This window comes from Corvus brachyrhynchos, unplaced genomic scaffold, assembly GCF_000691975.1.
Source record: "Corvus brachyrhynchos isolate BGI_N302 unplaced genomic scaffold, ASM69197v1 scaffold209, whole genome shotgun sequence".
Lineage (NCBI taxonomy): Eukaryota > Metazoa > Chordata > Aves > Passeriformes > Corvidae > Corvus > Corvus brachyrhynchos.
The window spans coordinates 454,271-475,125 of NW_008246056.1; the positions used below are offsets into that span (position 1 = coordinate 454,271).

The following is a 20,855-nucleotide window of genomic DNA, read 5'->3' on the forward strand; positions in this document are numbered from 1 at the left end:
CTGTTTTGAACTGCTTACTACTCCTTTGGTTTTCCTAGGGAATGTCCTACCTCGACAAGTACAGAAGAAGAAGCTATTCAGGGCATGCTTTCTATGGCAGGATTGCACTATACTACATGTTTACCAGGTCATACTCAAAGCACAGACTGCACAAATAAAAGAACCTCTCTTCAGGAACACAGAAGCTACCCCAGGAGTCGGCATAAAGACATAAAGACATCTCAGAGCCACAAAACCATAGAATGTGGTAGGTATCTGAACTAATGACACTGCTGCTCCCTGCTCTTGGACACAGTGCTCAGAATAATCACTCACAGCTACATTTTTAGATTTGTAGTTATTAGATTAGTAGCTTTTAAATAAATCAGACTGACATTTAAAAAGATGTGCTCTTTGGTTTTGCTTTGTTGTGGATTTTTTTTCTATAAAAAAGTAAATATTACTTTTGAAAACTGGGGCAAACTTAGCTTGTCATCAGAACACCCCTTCTAAATATTTCCATCTAAAAGTTTTGTGGCATCCTTACAAGAATGAGAAAGTTGTGGCAAGATTGAAAGTATTAAAATTTAAGCTTGTTGTACTTCTCTTTAGCTAGGTCTGTGAAGGAGGAGGAAGGAGACTTGGGAACTTCAGCATGGACTAGACACCTGAACGAAGCTTCAAGGATTACCCCTCAGGTAAAGCAATACTTAAAACATACTGAACACATTTTTATAGGAGAAAAGATCATGAAATTTTAAGTACAAAAGGCATGGTGGACAGGTCTTTATACACTGTGTGTGTGACAGATACTTCTGGTTCTAGTAACTGGATTATTTTTGTCATGCATTTTTTCACTGTTGTTGTTTTGAATTTTTGCCTTTCAAATTCTCTTCTCTCGTGGTGCCTAATATTTAGGTGTTCAGGGCAGTATCTTGAAAAATAAAAAATACTGCATTAAAAAAGTGTGGATTTATATTCATTCTAACTGGGGAAGCAGTTTGTTGTTTATTCGTTGTTACTCCCAGCCAGAACATCAGAACAAGTGGAACATGTTGATAGTATGTATAGTAAAGATACTTGCTTAGGAAATTGGTACTGCCAAACTGATAGCTTTCAACAGCTAGGTAGGAATATTTTTGTCTTCTGATGTCCAGCTGGAATCCAGCAAGGAGTGAAAAATTGTGTGTGTCTTACACTCTGAACTTTTCTAGTATTTCTGAACTTGTCTGTATTAGAATAATTAATTCAATAGAACAACTGAAGTTGCAAAATTACAACCTTTAAATAGCAGTGTTTTTTAACTGCATGCTTTGTGCAGAAGTGTTTGCTTCCTAGGAATATCTGACTACATGGTACTCCTTTCCAGTTTGTAATTCCCAATTTAGCATTTGTTCTCTCATCAGCTGAATATTGAAAACAAATTACCTATTAAAGTAGTCAGTGGTTATGATGTGGCTTGTTACAGTGGCTGGTTTAATCAAGAACAATTGCATTTGTTTTGGTCACTGAAAGCTGCAAACAAAACATAGAGAAATTGAGTACATTAGTATGTGTACTTAAACTGTAGAATTGCCCTTAGGTGCATATGGAAAAGCTTGCAGAGACTATGTTGTATGCTATCTTTAAGAGGTATCTATACTGAAAGAAATGATGGACTCATAAAATGGTCAGATACTGGTGGAACCGAAACACCTGTTTCAAAGACACAGTAGTATAATCGGAGAAATTGGGGTGAACCCGTCGCCAGAAGCCACTAACTTGTACATTTTTTCTTCTCATTTCCATACTAGGATGCAAATAAAACTCACAAATCTATCAAGAAGGAGGGTGCATCAGAAGCCAATCTTAAGGTTCAGGAAAACAGAAGCATAGTCCACAACAACAGCTTGAGTTTTCAGCATGGCAAATATACACGAGACTCCAGCCTAATGCAAGGAGAATGTCAGCTGAGTGATGGCAGCCTTAGCCCTGACAGGCCCTATGGTGAAACGTCCCTGTCTGTACCACTGCACCCAACAAAGAGGCCAGCATCAAATCCACCCCCTATCAGCAACCAGGCAACAAAAGGTAATGCTTATCTCCATCCCCTTGCCCAAGTGGTGCGGGGAGGAAAGGAAAAGACTAAACGCAGAAACTGAGTAAAGGACAGGATTAGACCTTGAGGAAAAATACGAAATGAGCGTGCTGTGGACACTCAAATTTTGGCATAGAATATGGGGAGGTGGAATTAAGAGAGATCTAACTGGCCTAAATCAGATTTGCTTATTGAGATGAAGGTTTAAAAGTTTTAACACTTCAGAAACAGTCTCATGAGCATACTATCTAGTTCTTAGTTTCTAGTTTATATTCTATCATTTACTCAAGGGAATAACTTGAGTAAAATTCAGGAAGCTCAGTTTAGGTTCTCCCCTATTACACCCACTGCCCTTCATAGACTGGAAATATTTGTAAATAATATACTCATTTAATTTATGATAATTCTAGTCAGAGTTTAGGGAAAACAGTTCCTGTTTGTTTTTTTTTTTTTTTAAACTATTCTGATTCCCTATTTGCTTTTCAAACTGATTCCGGTGAAAATTTTGCCTGCTTCAGCTTGGAAGCTGGGTTTCGCTGTTGTTCTGCAATGATTAAAATTCATTCTGAATTCCTGACTGAAGTCCTTGCTTGGGTTTTTCAGGCAAACGTCCAAAGAAAGGAATGGCAACTGCTAAACAGCGCCTTGGGAAGATCCTGAAGCTGAACCGGAATGGCCATGCACGCTTCTTTGTTTAATGTAGCTGCTACTTCTACTACTGCTGTCTTTCCTACACAGACCAGTATTGAGGGCAACAGAGCCTGGAGCTACTGTTATTCCTCTGCTTGAAGCAGACTTGCATGTACCATAGAAAACACTGCCTGATGAACAAAAGAAAGAAAGAAAAAAGAGAAAAAAAAAAACAAAGAAAAAAAAAAACCACACAAAAAAAACCAACCCAATGCTGCATTTTCACTGTGCCACACCTGCTCAGCAATAACCATATGGGAATGGGGAAATCTTCAGAGAGACACGGACTGTGAGAAATAGTCTCTCATCAGGGCTTGAATATCATTTGTTGCTGGTAGTTTCTGACCTAAATTAATGAGGGGAAGATGATGAAGGTGGTTTATCAATAATTTATTTCTGATAGATTTTTCACAACTTTAAAATTCATTTAAGAAACTATTTATTTGGAAGACTTTTTTCTGTGGGGGGTTATTAATTTAGATTTAATAATGTGAAAGTTTTAAATTGTTTTGATAATGTGTGTTTGGTGCAGTGGAGAGCCACATTCATTGTGATCAGTCTGGACTCATAAATTTGATATTCAGGTTATAGTCTTAAATAGGGGTGAGATGCTTTATTAATTATTTTTTAAATTAAGGCATAAGGAATCTTATTTTTTTTCCTGCTTTTTGTAAGCTATTGGCTGGGCTTCTGTTGACTTGCAAGTTGCATATTCTCTGCCAGCTTGATTATTTTTTGACCTGTCCTTTTTAATATCAGATTTATTTATTTAATGGACTAGAAGGGACTGCTAAAGACAGAAGAATTTTTTTATGTCAGTCCAGGCTCTAACTTGTTTTAAGCAGCACCTCTTTCCTCCAAATCTGAGTGCATATTTTCCTCCTGATGATCCATCTGTGATGATTTTCTTCTGTAAAAAGACTCCCTGAAATTTGTATTTGTACAAGTTATTTAAGAGTTGGTAGAAAGGAGGAAGACCCAATATATCTTTTGGAGGAACGGGGGCATCAGTTAAGATGTTTCTTCAGAACAGTTGCTCTCAAATAACTCATGAGCTATACGTTGCAGTCCTAAGATTTGGCATTTTACTTAATGTAGCATGGAAGAAGCATTAAAGTGTTGTTATTGTACGTTAAACACATTTTATTGAAGAGTCATGAGAGCAGGAGAACGTGTGTTGCTTTCAAAGCTGGGTGAGACAGCAAATTAGAAGTCTTAACTGGTCCATATATATATAAGCCTTTAAGTAGCTTACTGGTATCAGAATGATCATTTGTGTCAGGCTTCACACAGAGCTGATAGCAAATGCCAATTCTGAATTGCTGTAAATAATTTTGATTTAAAATTTGTATTTTTCTGTAATATAAAATTAAATATTTAACTTTTGAGGGACGGGGATGAAGGCGGAAAGGGGAATACTTTTACTTGATTCTGGAAAAAGGGCATTTTGCAGGGTCCAGCCAAAATGTAAACATTAATATGCTAGTCACAATATTGTTGGTTGGTTGGTTGGGGTTTGGTTTTTTTTTTTTTTTTTTTTGATTGGTAAGAGTAAAAATATTCCTGCATAGCTGTCCAAGTCATGAAATGGATTTAATTTTCCACAACAGTTTTTCCTTCCTCCATATTCTATACTGGAATAATTTTCTCTTGTGGTTTAAAAACAAAGTCAGTTTTATTTTCCAGAATATTTGTGCAGAGTTATTTTTATTTAGGCTAGATTACGAATGCCTTTAGAAATTTGTGGAGGTAGTTCTGATGTCCGGTGTTCTTTATTGCTGCAGGGTCAGAACCAGTTACAGCTATGTTACCCTGTTTCTAAGCAGAGAAACATCAGAGTATAGTGCTACTGCAAAAAAGTCAGGTAGCTTTCATAGCTTTACTTCATCTGGAGCTTGAAAATTATAATTTGGGAGTATTTTTTACAGCCCTACTTTTACTTTATAATGACTTGACTTGTTTTGTGACTTGTATGGGTGAATTTTTAAACTTTTTTTTTCGTTTGCTAATTAATGTTCCACAAAAGCAAGTTTTTAGTCTTTTAATTTTTTTTTTTAATTTAACACAAGTTATCAACCTTTAGAATATTGGGAATGGAGGTAGTTAAGGATTTCTAAAAAGCAGAAGATAAGCTAAGAAGTACTCTACAGGTGCTGAAGATGACTATAAGGACTTGCTGTTCTCAGGTGCTATGTTTTCTAGATGGAAATAGTTGAAAGAGAATATTTTAACTATCTTCTAACATGTTCTCACCAAAGTTAAGTCGAATAAATAAATGATGTTGTCAGTATTAGTTAAAATTATATACCTGTATAAATTTTCTTTTTGTTTAAACTTGAGCAAGTGGTTTAATTCCTGCCAGGCTTTGGAACTGTTTTAGCTTTAGTATATTGAACCAAACTGTTTCCTTCCTGCTGGCTGGACAATTTCTAATGATGGAAAACTCCAGGGTAGGGCAGCAGTCAGATTCGGAGCAGAATGAAGAATGAGTTCTCTCTCCTTAAAGACAGATTTTTGTCTGAAGTAAAAGTATGCCAGAATAGAATCTGGAGTAAGGAATTTTAAAATACTGAGTATGCTTTCTTGTACATGTGACTGGCTTATTCAGAGTCTCTTTTCTGACCATCCACACTATTTATCTGTATCTTACTGTTGAAACAGAGATATGGCTGGACCCATATATATTATTTTTTCTTGGTTTTATCCTTTCTTTTACTCTGTTTTCTACCTTTTTTTTTCCCAAGTGGCTCTCCACTGTCATGAATTTATGTAATACTCTCTTCATAGGCTGTCAACAAGCAGAGGTTCATTCCCATTTTCTTCAAATATCCATGCTTCCAGCAGAAGTTAAATCTGATGTTCCAACTCAGAACAAGTAATTTAAAAGAAATTGCCATGTTGAGCAGTATTTAAAAAAAAAAAAAATAAAAACAACAAAGGGGGGAAAAAAGAAATCTCCTGGTAGCTCATGAAGAGGATGTGGTGACCTCACTTGTTTTGTGTACTTGTATGTGAGATATATTTATTGTGTTCTAGCTGAAATCACTTCTGCACCAATCTTTCTGTAGATGGACTGAACCTTGTGTTGTTGTACTGGAGAGAAGAAGCCCAGTTTTTTTCCTTGCTGTCTCACTTGGGGTGGAAGAGGGAGGGAGCAGGGAACACTGGCTGGACAACAGCAGATTATGCCTGCTCTGGTAACTCGTTTTCAAGGATAATCTTTTTTGAAAAGTCAAAGAACTCGGATTTGGCATAAAACTCAATTTTATTGTTTTTAAAATTTTTTTGTAGACAGAACAGTAGGAAATGAAATATTGCAGGGGTTTTCCCACTCCCTTAAGTTCTCACGTTCTTACAATTGCAAAAAAAGAAACAAACACGAAAATGGAAAGACCACCCAGAAACTATATCAAAGACTCTTCCAGCAACTTTCCCTTTTCTTCTCCTACTATACTTGCTAATAAACCCTGGCTACAGGGTAGCCTTTGTTGACCTCTGAGGTAGATTACCTATGCAACCTATAATACTCTACATGAATTCATTCTTAAAGAGAATTTTGGAAGGGTTAGATGTTGAGAGTTAAAATTGTTGTTTTCTGATCACATGGGGGGTTTTGGGGTTTTGATTTTTTTTTTTTTTTTTTTTGGTGGTTGAAGTGCTTGTGTTACCTTTGGTAGAGATGTAAGAGAGCACAGTGTCATGATCACATTTTAGATGCTTCAGCTTTCCCTGGGCTTTGCTCTAAGGCATAAGCTACCTTCATTCACAAGGCCATAAATTTTAAGTGTGAAAAATTTTTGCAGGATTTCAAAGCCAGAGCTGGTGAGAATCTTGCCTACCCCCTCTTTGGTAGCTGTGGAGACTAAGCAGAACTGAAACTATGACCCAGTGAATGACCCGGTGACTAGTGCCCTCTTTAGGCTCCACATGCCCACACTCCCACCATGACCCCCAAGTCTTGTGTCTTTCCAGAGTGTCATTCACAGAATACTTCCAGACCATTAGAAGCTGTTTGTAGTTCTGGGGCTGAGTGAGCCCAGTGCTACTCTTTGACAGAAGAAATACAAATGGAACCAAGGGCCTTACTGTTTATTGTTAAACAAGATGCAAAGCTGCAACATCCATTTTTCCAAAAAATAAACCCAACAAAAAAAACACCCTGGTAACCCTCTTAGTGGGAGAGTATGAATGAAAAGTCATACAGTGGATGGGAAATAAAAGTAGCACTGATAAGGAAATGCATGTTCTTCATAGGCTGCATTTCTGTTTGGAAGAAAAAGACTTTTTCTACTTTTAATATAAATTAAGCCATAAGAGTTTCATGCTGTGGGAAGGGAATGAAAGGGATCACTTTAAGAGATTATATTGATACGTGTTGTCACTTCTGCTGGGAAATGTCTATTGCTGCCAATGCTTTGGTGAAACTTTTTTTTAGAAAAAAAAAACGAACGTGGAATTTGAAAAAAAAAGGGGGCTAGTTCTTGGCTATATTTACTAGTTTTGTAGTAATGTTTTGCTGGCCCATTTTGTCTTTTCCTCCTTTTTCTACTCTCATAGTCTAATTTCTATCTTTCCTTCTTAATGTTTCTGAAAATATTAGCTTGTCTGCTCAGTAGGGGTCGGTGTATGTGTGTCTTCCTTTTTACAGAAACGCACTACTGTGTTAAGTATTTGGCTGGGAAATGGGATGCTGCAGCTTTAAGAGCATTTTTTTCAATTCATAACAGTATTTCCCATCCTCTTTTGCCTGCAGGCAGGGAAAGTGTATGTACAGTATTTATTTTGTTTTGATTTTACTTTAAATTTGTAAGTTTCTATAAGTAGTTCACATTGATTATTCTAGGGGGAGGACAAGTGGCTTTGTTTAAATTTGTATTTGATATTCATAGTTTCCACTTTCTGTACTTTAAAATACTGAAATTAAAAAATTGTATGCTTATGTTTTGATTTTAGCACTCGAAAGTGTTTAATTTCTTCAGACTTCTGCTCATTTACTTCAGTGTAAATACAGTAAAATGTACAGAATATCGTCAGGAGAAAAATGCTTTTCTAGGTCCAATCTCTGTGCCCTTTGCTTGTCACATTTCAAAGAAGAAATTTTGTGGAGAAATGTGAGGGAATATTCTCATGCCAATTTTTAAAAAATTTTTTTTCGAAGTGCAAGTTTCATTTCAATCCAGGTATATTATATGGCAACTAAATGCATTTTGTGAAGATGTGTATATTCTTTTTGAATCCTAATATAAAAAGGAGATGGCAGTGTTTGTGATTCATCGTATTATCAGATCTAGATCTGTAAGAAGGGTGTCAAATGGTATTTTTGTATTCCTGCTCTTGGTTTTTGTTGGGGTTTGTTTCATGCTACTGATGGCTGACTCATCTCTTGATTTATTGGTTGTTTTGGTTTTTTCTTTTTTCCTTGAAAGTGTGTGCAGTTTCTGGAAGAAGAGCTTTCTCTTTCACACTTACATACGCTTAGTCATACTTGCTTTTGTCCTGGAGGGCTTCCCTGCTGATTTTTCCCTCCAGACATCATCATGTGTTTTGCAGCTGCCAGTGCACCCTATTGTGACCCTGTGGCAGTGCAGTGTTTGCATGTGGGTGCTTTACTAGGGGAGATGAAAGCATTGCTGCCCCGCACTGCAGCTTGGTGTAATGCCTTTTCTTCTGCACCACTGACCTGCTGCAGAGCTGTGCTGGGGGTCATTTCTGGGAGCTTGAGATAAATGATGCACCAATGGCATTGGAAGAACCAGGTGGCAAAAGGGGTTTGATACGAGCATCCTCTTCAGCTGTTCAGGTTTGCTTCTTAGCCTGACTTCCAGTTTACAGAGAATTTATGGTTGACTAAAACAACTCGGAGATCTGTTCATTGACTGAATTGTGCCAGGTGCTTTACAGACAAAGAACAAGAATGCCAACCTCATCAAACCCTGTACTGCTTAATGGAACAGTTTAAAAAAACCACAACAAACTGGGAAGTTCTGTGGCCTGAAGTTTAAAACATGATAGTGTTATAGATTTCGGGAGCAGAACCTTCTGTGCTGTTTCAAAAACAAATTTCATTTGAGTGGAGTAAGAAATCATGAGGAAAAATCATGAGTCAAATACAGGGGTTGAAGATGAAGTATTTATACATCCAGAAATCTGTTCCCGTTGTAGTTTGACATGTCTTTACATCTTTTCAATTAATGTCTTAAAACTGATTTTAAATTTGGTTAGCCCAAGATTTGCCAAAGATCTGAAAGAGCTGTTTGTCTGTCAGAGCAACTGCATATTTTGAAAAGGTATGAATCACTGTGATGGAAGAGCACTGCTACAACCTATGCATTTTCATCAAACTCTCATCTGGATTTGTCACATTCAACTCGCTGCTCGTAGTAATGTGTTGGTCTTAGTGATAGACTTCAGAGAGCTCCTCAGTGGGCCACAGGTACGAGTTTAATACCCATATAAAAACCTACAAAAGCAACTTTACTATTTGGCCTTCTGTTTTTTGCCAGTGACACTTCAGAGGTTTTTTTCTGTGACAGTGGATAATACAATAATACACTGGAAAACATGAAATGTCTCAAGTGCTGCTTTAAATGCTACTGGATAGCCTTCAGCAGCTGGAGCCATATTTTCATTAAAAGTCAGAGTTTCTGGTCTTCTGCTTTTCTGTTTCCAGAGGATGGAGAAATAATTACCTGGATTGTTCTTTCCTAAGGGACAGATGGATTTTAAAGATTTCAAAGCTACCAAATCCAGCAAAAGAATTGAATTTCTAAAGTCAGGGAATGAACAAGATACCCTTCTTGGTATCTGAAGACTAAAGTTACTGATTTTGGTTTTTAATTAACAGTATTCTGCTGTGTTTGAGATAAAGTACCCCCTTGTAAAGTGCCTACAGACTGGCTTTTAATTTCTGTACATTTAGTGAAGTTCAGCTCTCTCTAGAGGGTTTGTCCTGACTTGCTTAAATTGTGAGGCTTTTGTGGTGGCAGCTCATTAGTTAGCATGTTCAACCAAACCTTTTCTAGTTCATTTTGTTTAGGTGGAACATCAGATTGATGATGGAAACCTGACTAATAGCATGAATATGGTGAAGTCAATCATGCTGAGTGTTAGTTTCTGTAGCAACTTAGTTTTTTCTTTGTATACAAGTATTTGTCCTGGGAGCTCTTGAAATTACACTTTTTAGTGCTGGTAAGTAATGTCAGCTGTCCCAAGCCAAGAGTTAATGAGGACTGCAACTGTAAAACCAGAATGTTATTGTTACTCCTTCTGATACAGCCAGGATTGTTAGACACATTGGTTTCTACAATGGTAGTGACTGAAGTTTTTACCTGCAGAAAAAACAGCTGGTGATCAAGCCAGTGAATAAAATCTGTCATCGCCAGAGCTCAGTATTCCACCTAACAGCTGGCTAATAGCACAGTTTGCTTTGTCTAGACTAAGGCCTGATTTCTCTAAAGCCAATTATATTCAGTCTTTAGAATAACTACTGCAAATTTTTGAAGAATTGTGTTTGGCTTAATAGATCTATTTATCTGTACTGCTTCTGCTGTATTTGCTTTGGTCTTGGAAAAAATATTCTACTTTGGAACATATAAGTCAACTAAAAAAAAAACAGTATACAAAGAATCTGCTTGTTTGTGATGCTTCGCCCCAAAGTTTATTTCTTGTAAGAAATTTTTGCTGCAATGAGTGTGAGTAAAGTTCCCATCCATACTCGGAGAATGTAGTATCTATCTGGAAGAAACATGTGCCCATGAATCATACACCTTGGTGGTAAGTCATAAAGATACAAGTTGGCTTTTTGTTCTGGTTAAGCTAAAAGCCAGCAAAACTCTAGAAACTGCTACTCTGCTCTCCTAAAATAGGATGTAGGCTATGGAAAATTTGGTTTAACTTGGCAGCAGCAATTTCAGCCTAGTAATAGTTCGAAGAAGACACTAGATCTTGTGCTTCATTCTTAAGCTGATTCCTAGTTACAAAGGATTTTTTACTTTTTTACAAAAGGTCTTTGAATAGTTCTGGCCTAGTAAAAAATTTCCTGTGCTCAACCAGCCCTTGTAGAAAGGGTTTTAAATTCCATCATGTTGTGGTTACTGGACAGACCTGTTCCCATGTGTTAAAGCATTGCACCTCTGGAAGGAGAATATTCAAAGTGTATTTGCCATGCCAGCTGTCCTAAAAGTAATGTCAGAAGTGATTGGTCAGATGAAGTTCCTCCTTGAGGGGAACCATTTTGCTTCCAAGTCTGTTCATATTCAGCCCAGGTCTCCTGGGAGTGGGGAGAAGACAAATCTATGAGCTGTGCAGTCCACTACTGTGAATTGAGTTGATGATATTGCAAAGACTGCTGGAGAGCTGTGCCTGTCATTAAGCACCACAAGTGATGCTGAATTGTTGCAGTCTGGGGAGGGAGACCAAGCATTAAATGGGACATTGCATGTGAAGGATCCCTTTTCCCTCAAGCTTTTGCAGCAGCTCAGAAAAGAGGAATTGGTGACATGCTTTGGGAAAACTCAAAAACACTGTATAACCTGCCTCTTCTGGTGCTACAGGAAGTTACTTTAGACACTGGTTCTGTTAATGCATTTTCTCCACTATTAAGAGGATTTCACTTTAGGAAGTTCAGTTTGTACAGAACCCTGAAAGATACTTCATGTTAAACATCCCAGTTTCCTTATGAATGAGGTTTGTAAGGGGAAGTGATCTGTACTGGAACAACTGAAGTATTTGGAGAGTGGGAATTCCTGTGTAACACTCATGGTTCTGATGTAGGACACTTCCTCCCTACAAACCTTATGCACTCTCAATACAGGGCCACTGCTATGCCCTCGTAGCTTATAGACTGCTTTCAGTAGTGTTGCTATTCATTTTCTGTTGCCTCTAATCTCAAAGAATTTTGAATGGTATAAAATGGCAGCTACCAAACTCCAGTAATATTAGCTATGATTAAAGGAATGTCTTTGCTAATCCTTTTATTATACATTTCAATAGACACCAAAATAGTGCTGTCAATACTCTTAAAGTACTTAAATTCTTTTCCACTCGGTCAGGACATTTAGCCATTTCTGTATTTTTTTTCCTCACTGATGCGAACTCTTGCTGTATTTTACAGCTCGTGGCTTGAAGAAAAAGCGGAGTTACTGTTCTGTCCCACCCTGTTGTGGTTCACTGAAAAGGACTGAAAGATTGGGAACAACACAAAAAAGAAATCACTGATCTGTTAAACATTCTGTGGAGCCCATACCTCCAGTCATTAGCTGAAGCACTAGAGCACAGGTTGTGGTATAACTTGATGTCTTAAAGATGTCATGTTGACTAATCAGATCAAAATGTACAGAGTGGTAGAGAATAGAAAGGAAGTCATATGTATAAAATGAAGTGATTTTTTATGAATTAGCTACAGGAATACTAGATTTTTTCACTCTCACCTGCATGAAGGAGTTGAGCTGAATAGGCTTAATACCTGAAATACTTCAACTAAGGTGATAGGAATCACTGCAAGTATCAGGGCCAAAATAGGGCTCGTTTCTGCTGGAAGCACCACTGTTTGTTTGGGTTTTTTTTTAGGGAAGAATCTGCTTAGATTTGCACACCTTGTCTACCCTTTATTTCTAACCAGCTCATATACTGAACATGCATATGACAATTCTGATGAGGTTAGTATTAATGCCTCAGCTGATGTAGTGACATATCTTTAAATATGTTCTTCTAAGGGTTTCCAAGTGATGCTGCGGTTTGCTCTTTTGGGATCCGTGGCCAAGACTTAGGATGATCCAGACCTCCTAGTGCTTTTGTGGAGAAAAGTGATCTTGCTGCCTCCTAGCCTGTTGTGGGAGGGAGGCAAGATGACCCTCTCTGCTGCCTGGGAGTTGGTTTCTCCTATGCAGGAATTCATTGTAGGGGAAGGCTTTGGATTGTGATGCTGAATGTTAACCTTTGTTTTGCTAATGTGTTGAGGGCCTCAGGGATGTACTGGTGAGGGAAGGGGTCAGAGTAATCCAAAGTCAGCAGAGTATTCCAGCCCTGGCAGCCCCTGTGGTGTGCAGAGCATGGAAAGGGTGGAATCCTGAAAGACATCCCTGTGTTCCCCTGTGTGTGGGCATAAGCAACAGCCAGGCTGAGGCCTGACCAGTCTCACCAGGGTCATCTGAGAGGATGGCTCCCATCCCCAGCCACTGCCCGCTGGGGACAGTGGCCCGATGGGGAAGGGGTTTTGGTATTCCCTTCCTTCCGTGGCCTCCTCTTGTCCTTTGTACGGATGTCAGGTCTGGAGAGGTTAAGCATATTCCTGTGATAAACGTGACAAAAAATAACAGCTGCTACCTGGAATGGTGTGAGCTTTCTTATAAATGCAACCTCTGGGGTCAGCTTGGGTTTTGAGCATTTTGAAGTGTTACTAAAGCCTTGCTTTTCCAAACAAATTTTTCACTTACACTACTGGCATAATATGGAGGGAACCTCTCAATTTGGCAATTTTGGAAAAGTTCTTTCTAAACGATTGCCATTTTGGTATGTTTCATTCTCCGTTTGTTACTTTGAAACTGAGTGGAATGTAGCTTTGTCCAATGTTTGAGTCACATAGTAATGTAGCAGCTTTGCCTGGAAAGCCGTGTGAGCAGCACTGAATCATCAGGATTTCTGTCACTGCGGTAACGGGATGGAAGGAGGTTGAACAGACACATTTCGTTTTTGTATAAAAACATCTAATCCAAACATCTCTTGTGGAGAATTATTTAAAAACTCTGGATCCCTCTGCTTGAAGAAGATTGGGCTATAATGATTCTGGCTGGTTTTGCAAAGGATCTGAATTGGAGGATATTTCCTGACTTAATTTTTTTTTTTTTTGTCTATTTAACTTTTCATGTTTTGACTAGTCTACTGTTGCAACCAAGTTTGATACAAGTTAAAAGTCAAAAATCTAATAAATCTTAAATGCATTATTTCTATAGATTTTTAGTTTTTGTAGCTGGAGGCTACAGAATCTCTGTGAGCATTTTAGAGCTCTATGATGATTTTTACTTCTTCTCCACTTAATTTGTTTGGCTATGCTTTGCAGTGTTTCTGCATTGAAGTACTGAGTCCTTTTCTCTGATGTGATTCTCATATGTACTAAGACATCTCCGGCCTTCCTTTCTGCATTTTTCAAATATTCCAAATCTTTGGGGATGTTTCTGAATGCAACTCTTGCTAGCTGATTTTCCTGTCTCCTCAAATGCTATTGATATTCTAAGATGCTAAATAATGTGAGCCCAAAGGTTGGCACACCTGTGAACAGCTGGTAAAACTCAACAGCCCAAAGAACTTTCAAATCAACACCATCAAGATCATCATCAAGAACATCAATACTTGGGAAGTTAAAAAAGTGTAACAGTAAAATTTAGAAAAAGAGGTTTTTCTCTCTTGGAGATGTTGTGGCAAGGGACTTTTAGATCACTTTCAAACATAGAACCTGCATCACTTTTATTTTGCAAGGTATCTTAGAGGTGTGCAGAAGAAAAGGTGCATATTTGTGTCCATGTGTATGCAGCTTACTTAATTACTTCATGTTTTTCCCACAGGTAGGGATTGACTTCTGAGGTAAATACTGTCTACACAGGAATGCAGTTGGACACAGGGCCAGGCTGTGCCTCTGATCCATGGTGTAATCCACTTCTCTCTCTTTCTCTATGACAGCACCTGAGCAAAATCTAGGTTTTGGAAGCCCATAGTTTGCACTTCCTGTGTGGAATAAGGGACAGTGTTCATGTAGAAGCAGCAAATGAAAAAAAAAGGAAAGTATGCTGAAGATTGTGGGGAAAAATGAACTCTCTGATGTTACTCAGGTCAGCTGTTGAATAATTCTGTGCCAAGTCATCAGAAGGATGTCCTGGACAAAACATTTCTAAAAGGAGCCTTTCTAATGCAAGCTGCTGGGTTTAATAGCTCTGATGTGAGGCATCTTGGGTGTGTACAGAAAATGGACAGGATTAACAACAATTTCTACTAGCACACCCTTAAGAAACTGCCTGATGCCTCTTTCTGAAATTTCCCAGTAGATCAAGTCAGTTATTGACGGCAAGGTTCTGAGCAAAGGCAGATGTGGTGCCAAGATTATGTTTCTACAACCTGGCTGGTGGAGTGTGTATAATAAAATAATATAAATTCATTTATACATGTATTCACATATTCATATATTTAAATATCTTTATAAAGAAGTCAGAAGGTGTTCTGCAGTGCTATAATGTCATATTCTAATGGACAGCCAGAAAGGGAGTGGAGACCATTGCTAGTGGCAGTCTTTGCAAAAACTCTTATATTGTTTTCTTTCCTCCCTGTTGTTTCACTTGGGGGTTACTGCTTGTCCTTTGTGATGTATCCTTTCTGGGATGGCAGCTGTTGGGTGCTGGATGCTTGTACAGTGCCTAAAAAAGAGATTTAGTTAACACCTTGAGCCAGGATTAGTTATAATTTAACTTTCTGTAGTATTTTTACCCATGCTATTTGAGTAGAACAGAATTTCCCATTCTATCCATTCCATTCCAATCCTTGCTGCCCTGCAGACTCAGCATGAAGAATGCTTCAACAGACATAAATATTTAGGAAGGATGTATTTCCTTGGCTGTGGGTTATACAAGACTGGAAAGCACAGAAAATGAAATTATTTCTTCTGCTAGGAATAAGATGTGAAACTTTGTGATTTTTATGAAAAAAGCCTTAAATGGGATAAGGATGTGTTCATTCCCTTTAGCCACATCTGCAAGCAGTGAGGAATGAAAGCCTTTACATCACTCCCAGGATATGTGGCTCATTTTATGCTTCCGCTTCACACGTTTCTTGAGTATAGAAGAGAATAATGTCAGAAAGCTGTGTTTTTATTCAAAGCTGTATTTTTATCCTTAAGCTCTTAACACAGGGAAGTTAGTCCAGTATTCCTGACCACCAGGAGGAGCTCATGACACAGCCCGTAGCCTTAGCCTCCTGCCTCCGAGCCTTTGAGAATTTCTCCAGAGGGAACTTCAAGTCCGAACAGTGCAGGGGCAGCCGTCGTGCTGGCATTTGACACAGGAATCCACAAAATAAAACTGCACCTGGAAAAGGTGAAACGATCCAAACCCGGGGCCAGGTGGGACAACGTGCCATGGGCTGATACTGGGAAGTGAGAGAATGTGATTATCCATCACATTGTGATGGCTTTGTTTATAACAGAGAATCCTGGCCTCAAACTTTACTTCCAAAATCTTTTTCCCCTTGGTAAAAAAATAAGGCATAAGATGGCATAAAGACCAGCTGGCAGCCAGAAGAGGGGAGTGTTCCCGTGGTACAGTGCTTTTAAAAATTTTAGTAAAGCTCTTTATAGGCAAGTCAGTAAGGCCACTTTGCTCACTAATGGGAATGTTCCCAGCTATCCAAGGGTGGCAGAACAAATTTGTAAGTTAAAGGCTGGTAGTTTTTATTGTGGAAATGATGCTTGATTTCACAAAGCACAGAGCTTCACCTTGCAGCTAAGTTTCCTCTGCTCAGGACAAAGCAGGACAGAACCACCAACATTGAAATTGATGAATAAATGATTTTAACAACTTTCTGCAAAACTGCAGGATGAATGAGAAGAACCCACTGTCTGTCACATCTATTCTGCTCTCTGTCTATTTTTAACTTGTTTTAAAATTTAGTATTCAACATTGTCTCAAGACTAACCAGTTCCCTTTTCACTGAGGCAAGAGACTAATGTATGTAACCCAGTGACTGTGGGTACCTTTCTTCTTGCTGAAATAAATTAATACTGAACAGAGTCTTTTTATCATAGCCATGCTCTTATCAGACCTTCTCCCTTTATATTGCTTCCTTCCCCAGCCATTGTGGAAACAGACATCCTGCCCAAGGCATCGAAATCCGCAATCTGCTGCTTCTTCTGTGGAGCCTCTGGATTTTTGCCAGCAGCCCCTTGAGGTGGTCCCAGATGTGATTGCTTTTTCTGTGCTACCCTGAAAATATCCGGTAAAAACAAAGGACTGCACTCACCCCAGTTACCGCTTTGGAGGCCAGCACTTCCTCTGCTCTCAGGGATGTACAGTGGGAGATGTTAGGCGTGATGTACCCCAGAGAAACCAGGACTGAAATGGCAGGGTCACAGTCAAAGGGATATTCCTACAATAGAATAAAGCCAATCTTTTGATTGCATCTCTCAGCTGGTCCTCAAGTTTACTTCCAGTTCCCATAACCCAGGAGATGTGTATGGGGGGTGCCTTTCCCACAGCATTCTTCTGCAGGGAAAATGCAAGTTCCTTGCACCTACATTGTGTGTCAAAGGAGATTAGATTGGGTTTTAATACTGCTTTCCTTCAGTGGGGGGGGGGGGGGGGGGAGCAAACAATTATATTTTTATTTCAAAGTAACTCGGACTTAAAATAGCCACTGCCTTAAACAAAAACCAAAATGGTTTTTTTTTGACTCAATAGCTTTTTTGGGAAAAAGGCTGGGGAAGAGAGGAGGGAAATACCAGCTTGTGACAGTTTTTGTGGCTTAGATCTGTGGGGGGTTTGTGCTATTCTGGTAGGCTTGGAATTTTCAGTAGTCCTGTCTATCAGAAAACCAATATTGTAGTCCTGGCTGTTACTGTCAGTGGTTGAAGATGCCCATGTGAAGGCAGAGCAACTGCATCTTCCTGCTGGTTTCCCTGTGTAATGTCTTATAACCTTTTACTTTTTTCTTGGTTCTTTCATCTTCCCTGCAGCTCCCCTGCTCTAGCTTGCCTGACAGAGTTCCCATAGCCTACTTTGCTCCATAGGTGTTTGTGCATGCAGTAAAATATTCAGAAGGATTTTAGACTGGTCATCAATTTTTAGACTTCCACTCCTCGAGGGAGGACGGGTGAAAATCCAATGCAATCTTTTCTGTGAGTTTGTGGTTAAAGATACTTACTTGGGTGTCACAGGAGAGAAAGAAAAACTTCAAGTGGCTCTTTATTGGGATCCATCTTGCAATCTATCTGTCACTAAAATGAAAAGATTGGAGGGAATTCAAATGAAGAGAAGAAAAAAATGGATCCCAGAGAAATATACACACGCCATGCCTCAACAGTTCTAGAAAGCCATGTGTTGTTCAGCTGGGCTGAGGAATTGTTACCATTGAAGGCACTTTATTGCTACTTTAAACTATGAAAGACCTCTGCTCTGCAATTTGTTTTCGTAACTGAAAGTACGTGGAGAAAGTTGATGTTGTCCCTTGGGTTTTGCAATGTCTTTTGGCGGAGGAATGTTTATGCAGACTCTGGAATTACTACAGCTTTTCAGGACCGCAACTTACTGAGTTATTCTCCCTCATGTCTCCTCACCAGTCTGCAGATAAACCCAGCCAGCTTTCTGAGATCCAGCTATGGCTGTCCTTGGGGCCATGTGGTAAGTTCATCATGTTGGGGATGTGAGGGCTTGTCCAAGGCCTTCAGGTTTATTTCCAGAAACAGAACTGTATCTCTGTGGCATCTGTTCTGTTAAATATTGACTTTCTATCAGCAGTGTTAGAGGTAAGGAACCTCCCTAGAAAAAAATCAGCTCATGGGGATTTGCATGATGTTTCTATGACTGCAGCACGATTTTTTTAGTTTGGTTGGGTTTTTGTTTGAAGTTGGGACAGAGAAGTGTTTTGAAGCATCTTTTCATGCAAGGCAGGAACATCACTTTGACAAAGCACAGGGGCTGGTACTCAGTCCTTTGCAAGCAAGACTGACAAGGCAGAGCACCTCTAGTGACTGTAGGTCTGAGATGCATTTTAAACAATGCATGCCTATTTGTTGTTACTTTTCAGAAAATGCCCTGACCTTGCAGAGTTTTCTTAACACCGTGTGCAATGCCAGCTCCAGCCAGAAACACAGGACCCTCTGTAAGCAAACAGCCTGAAATAAAGGGCCAGAGATGGGTTGTGAAGAGTCAAGAGAGCTTGAGCCTACAGCATGATGAAAACTTTTACAAGAGGGGAAAATGCAGGAACTAAATCTGATGGTTCATGAAAAACTCGTGGTAACACATAAATGGATGTGCAGCCAAGAAAGAGGTAAGTATATTTGTGCAGTTGCAAGAACAGTGGCAATGCAAGACCAGCCTACAGCTGTTGCATGTGGCACAGTCTCGACTCTTTTACATCAGAAGGAACACTGTGAAATGCTGTTAGGTGAGATCTGTACCTGTCCCTCTACCTATGGTGTGAGCTGACTGCTAGTCAAGGAGAGCCCATGTCAGCTGATGGGAAGAGAGGGTTTTAAAGGGTTGATGCACCACTTGGTACCCATTTATTCCTGAGCTCTTCTGCCAAGGCTTCCATGAGGAAACCAAGTATGTGGGTGGGAGCTCTTGCCCTGTCTTTCATATGTGTGTGTTACCCAAACTGCAGCAAAGGAGAGACACAGAAACATTGCTGTGTAAAGACACCACAAGAAGCTGACTGCAGAGCAGGGACCTCTGCTGCACCCCCGGGTCTCCAGCCTGGTAACCTGAGAGTTGGCTGTAGTTTTTTCATTTCCAGGAAAGAGGCTGATGCTATTGACCCTGAGTATTATTTGCCTAATGAAATACAGGGAACTGAGGGGTGGGAGCTAGATATGAGCATCTGTGGCTTGCTGTTTTTCCTCCCTCTCCTTCCCTGGAAGAGTTTTGCAAGAATGCCTCTGTACTGCCAGAACATGAGTGCTGATGGCTGGTAGAAACATCCCTGCTCCAAGGGTGTCATATCCTGGAATGCTCTACTTTGCTCTCTGCAGCTCTTACAGATGAAAACCACGTGGCTGGAGCCTTCCTGCCTGATGGAGGAGCCACAGTCTCAGTACTCCAAGGATCCTTGTAGCAAGATGTTGTTTTGCTAGATGCCCTCAGCCTTTAATGGTTCTAGAGGGCCCCTCATGTCTGGAGCCCTGCCTGTGACACTGAGCCCAGCTGTCACCTCGTCTCTGTGGCCCAAGCAGAGCAGGGGTGCTGCAGGGACTCGCCCGTGGAGCAGACTGGCCTCAGCCTGTGCTGCTGGACCAGGTGGGCTCTGCCAGAGCTGCTTGTTTCAGCAGCTACTGCCACTGAAGGCAGAGGGAGGTAGGTCATGTATCAAGCTGGTTTCTGGATAGTGTGACATCTTTGTCTGTTAAAAAGCCCAAATGGATTTGCAGATCCCAAAGAAAACACCATCTGCCTCATTACTGAGCTGCATTCTGTTCCTGCTCTACCCCCCAGTTATATTCCCCAACAGGGATTTATTGCTCCTTTTCAATCTGATGTTTTAATCTCCTATTCCCCTGTCTTCCTGTGGTTGCCCCTGTTGATTCCCTTTCCAGAGCTGCTGCTCCTACTTGTGTGTCCCCTGCCTTTGCCAGCTGGAGTGAGACACTTGAGAGGGAGTGTCTCCCTCAGAAGCAGCTTTACCTGCCCACCCCTCCTGTCTGCCAAAAGAGAGGAGCTGCTCTGGAAACACAACAAAGGAAAATACTGCCACAAAGTCGCACTGGTCCTGCCCTTGCCTCAGCGTTCTTGTGAGCCAGACATTAAACACCAGAGCTGGTGTGCACAGGCCCTGGGCTTTTCAGGAGACACCAAAACCTGAGGGGGGGGCATTGTATCGTGCTGCCCCTAGTCCTGTGTAAGACAACTCACTCCAAAGCAAAATAAGGAAGGGGAATGTACACATGCACACAGCTTGGCCAAGGTCCGTGCTGCCTTCGTGGTCAAGAAGTTCTTGCTCTGAAGAAGCTACAGCAAAGCAGGGAGAAAAGTGGCCCTGGCTGCTTGCTTTGCAGAGATAAACAGTTGGTGGCAGCTGAAAATGAGGCTTTTAGTGATAAGGCTGTTTTTCCCTGCAGGTGGAAACTGTCTGGGAAGAAGGACCAAGGCACTCCTCATTTGAAGAGCTTTCAGGAAAGCCTGACAATTACATATTTCAGAACATGTACTCTTAGATGAATAATCAAAATATTTGAGGCTAAGGTGGCCAGCGATGTGGCACGGCAGGGACATAGTGTTTGCACTCAAGTGCCAAATCTACACCCCTCCTCTGTGTTCCAATGTCTACGGCATGTGCTGTACAACAAGTCCTTTCTGTCCCAGAAAGGGACAGGTTTCCTGTGGTTTGTCCTCTGGTGCCTATTTTTTAGCTTTTC

General features: G+C 40.1%; 1 protein-coding gene and 1 long non-coding RNA gene across 2 annotated transcripts in view; both read left to right on the forward strand.

Moving 5' to 3' along the window:
- KDM7A (lysine demethylase 7A) overlaps positions 1-8,993 on the forward strand; it is a gene marked incomplete at its 5' end in the record, with an annotated part of 38,624 nt that extends 29,631 nt beyond the window's left edge. The window contains 4 exons of the mRNA XM_008642422.2: positions 39-247; positions 592-677; positions 1,773-2,049; positions 2,660-8,993. Of these exons, the coding sequence (XP_008640644.2) occupies positions 39-247; positions 592-677; positions 1,773-2,049; positions 2,660-2,754 (667 nt within the window). The remainder of the gene's footprint in view (positions 1-38; positions 248-591; positions 678-1,772; positions 2,050-2,659) is intronic.
- A 9,005-nt stretch (positions 8,994-17,998) lies between these two features.
- On the forward strand, positions 17,999-20,849 carry LOC108449515. The gene is made up of 3 exons (XR_001865677.1): positions 17,999-18,120; positions 18,527-18,772; positions 20,559-20,849. It is a non-coding gene; the product is annotated as an uncharacterized LOC108449515 (long non-coding RNA).
- Positions 20,850-20,855: the final 6 nt, after the last annotated feature.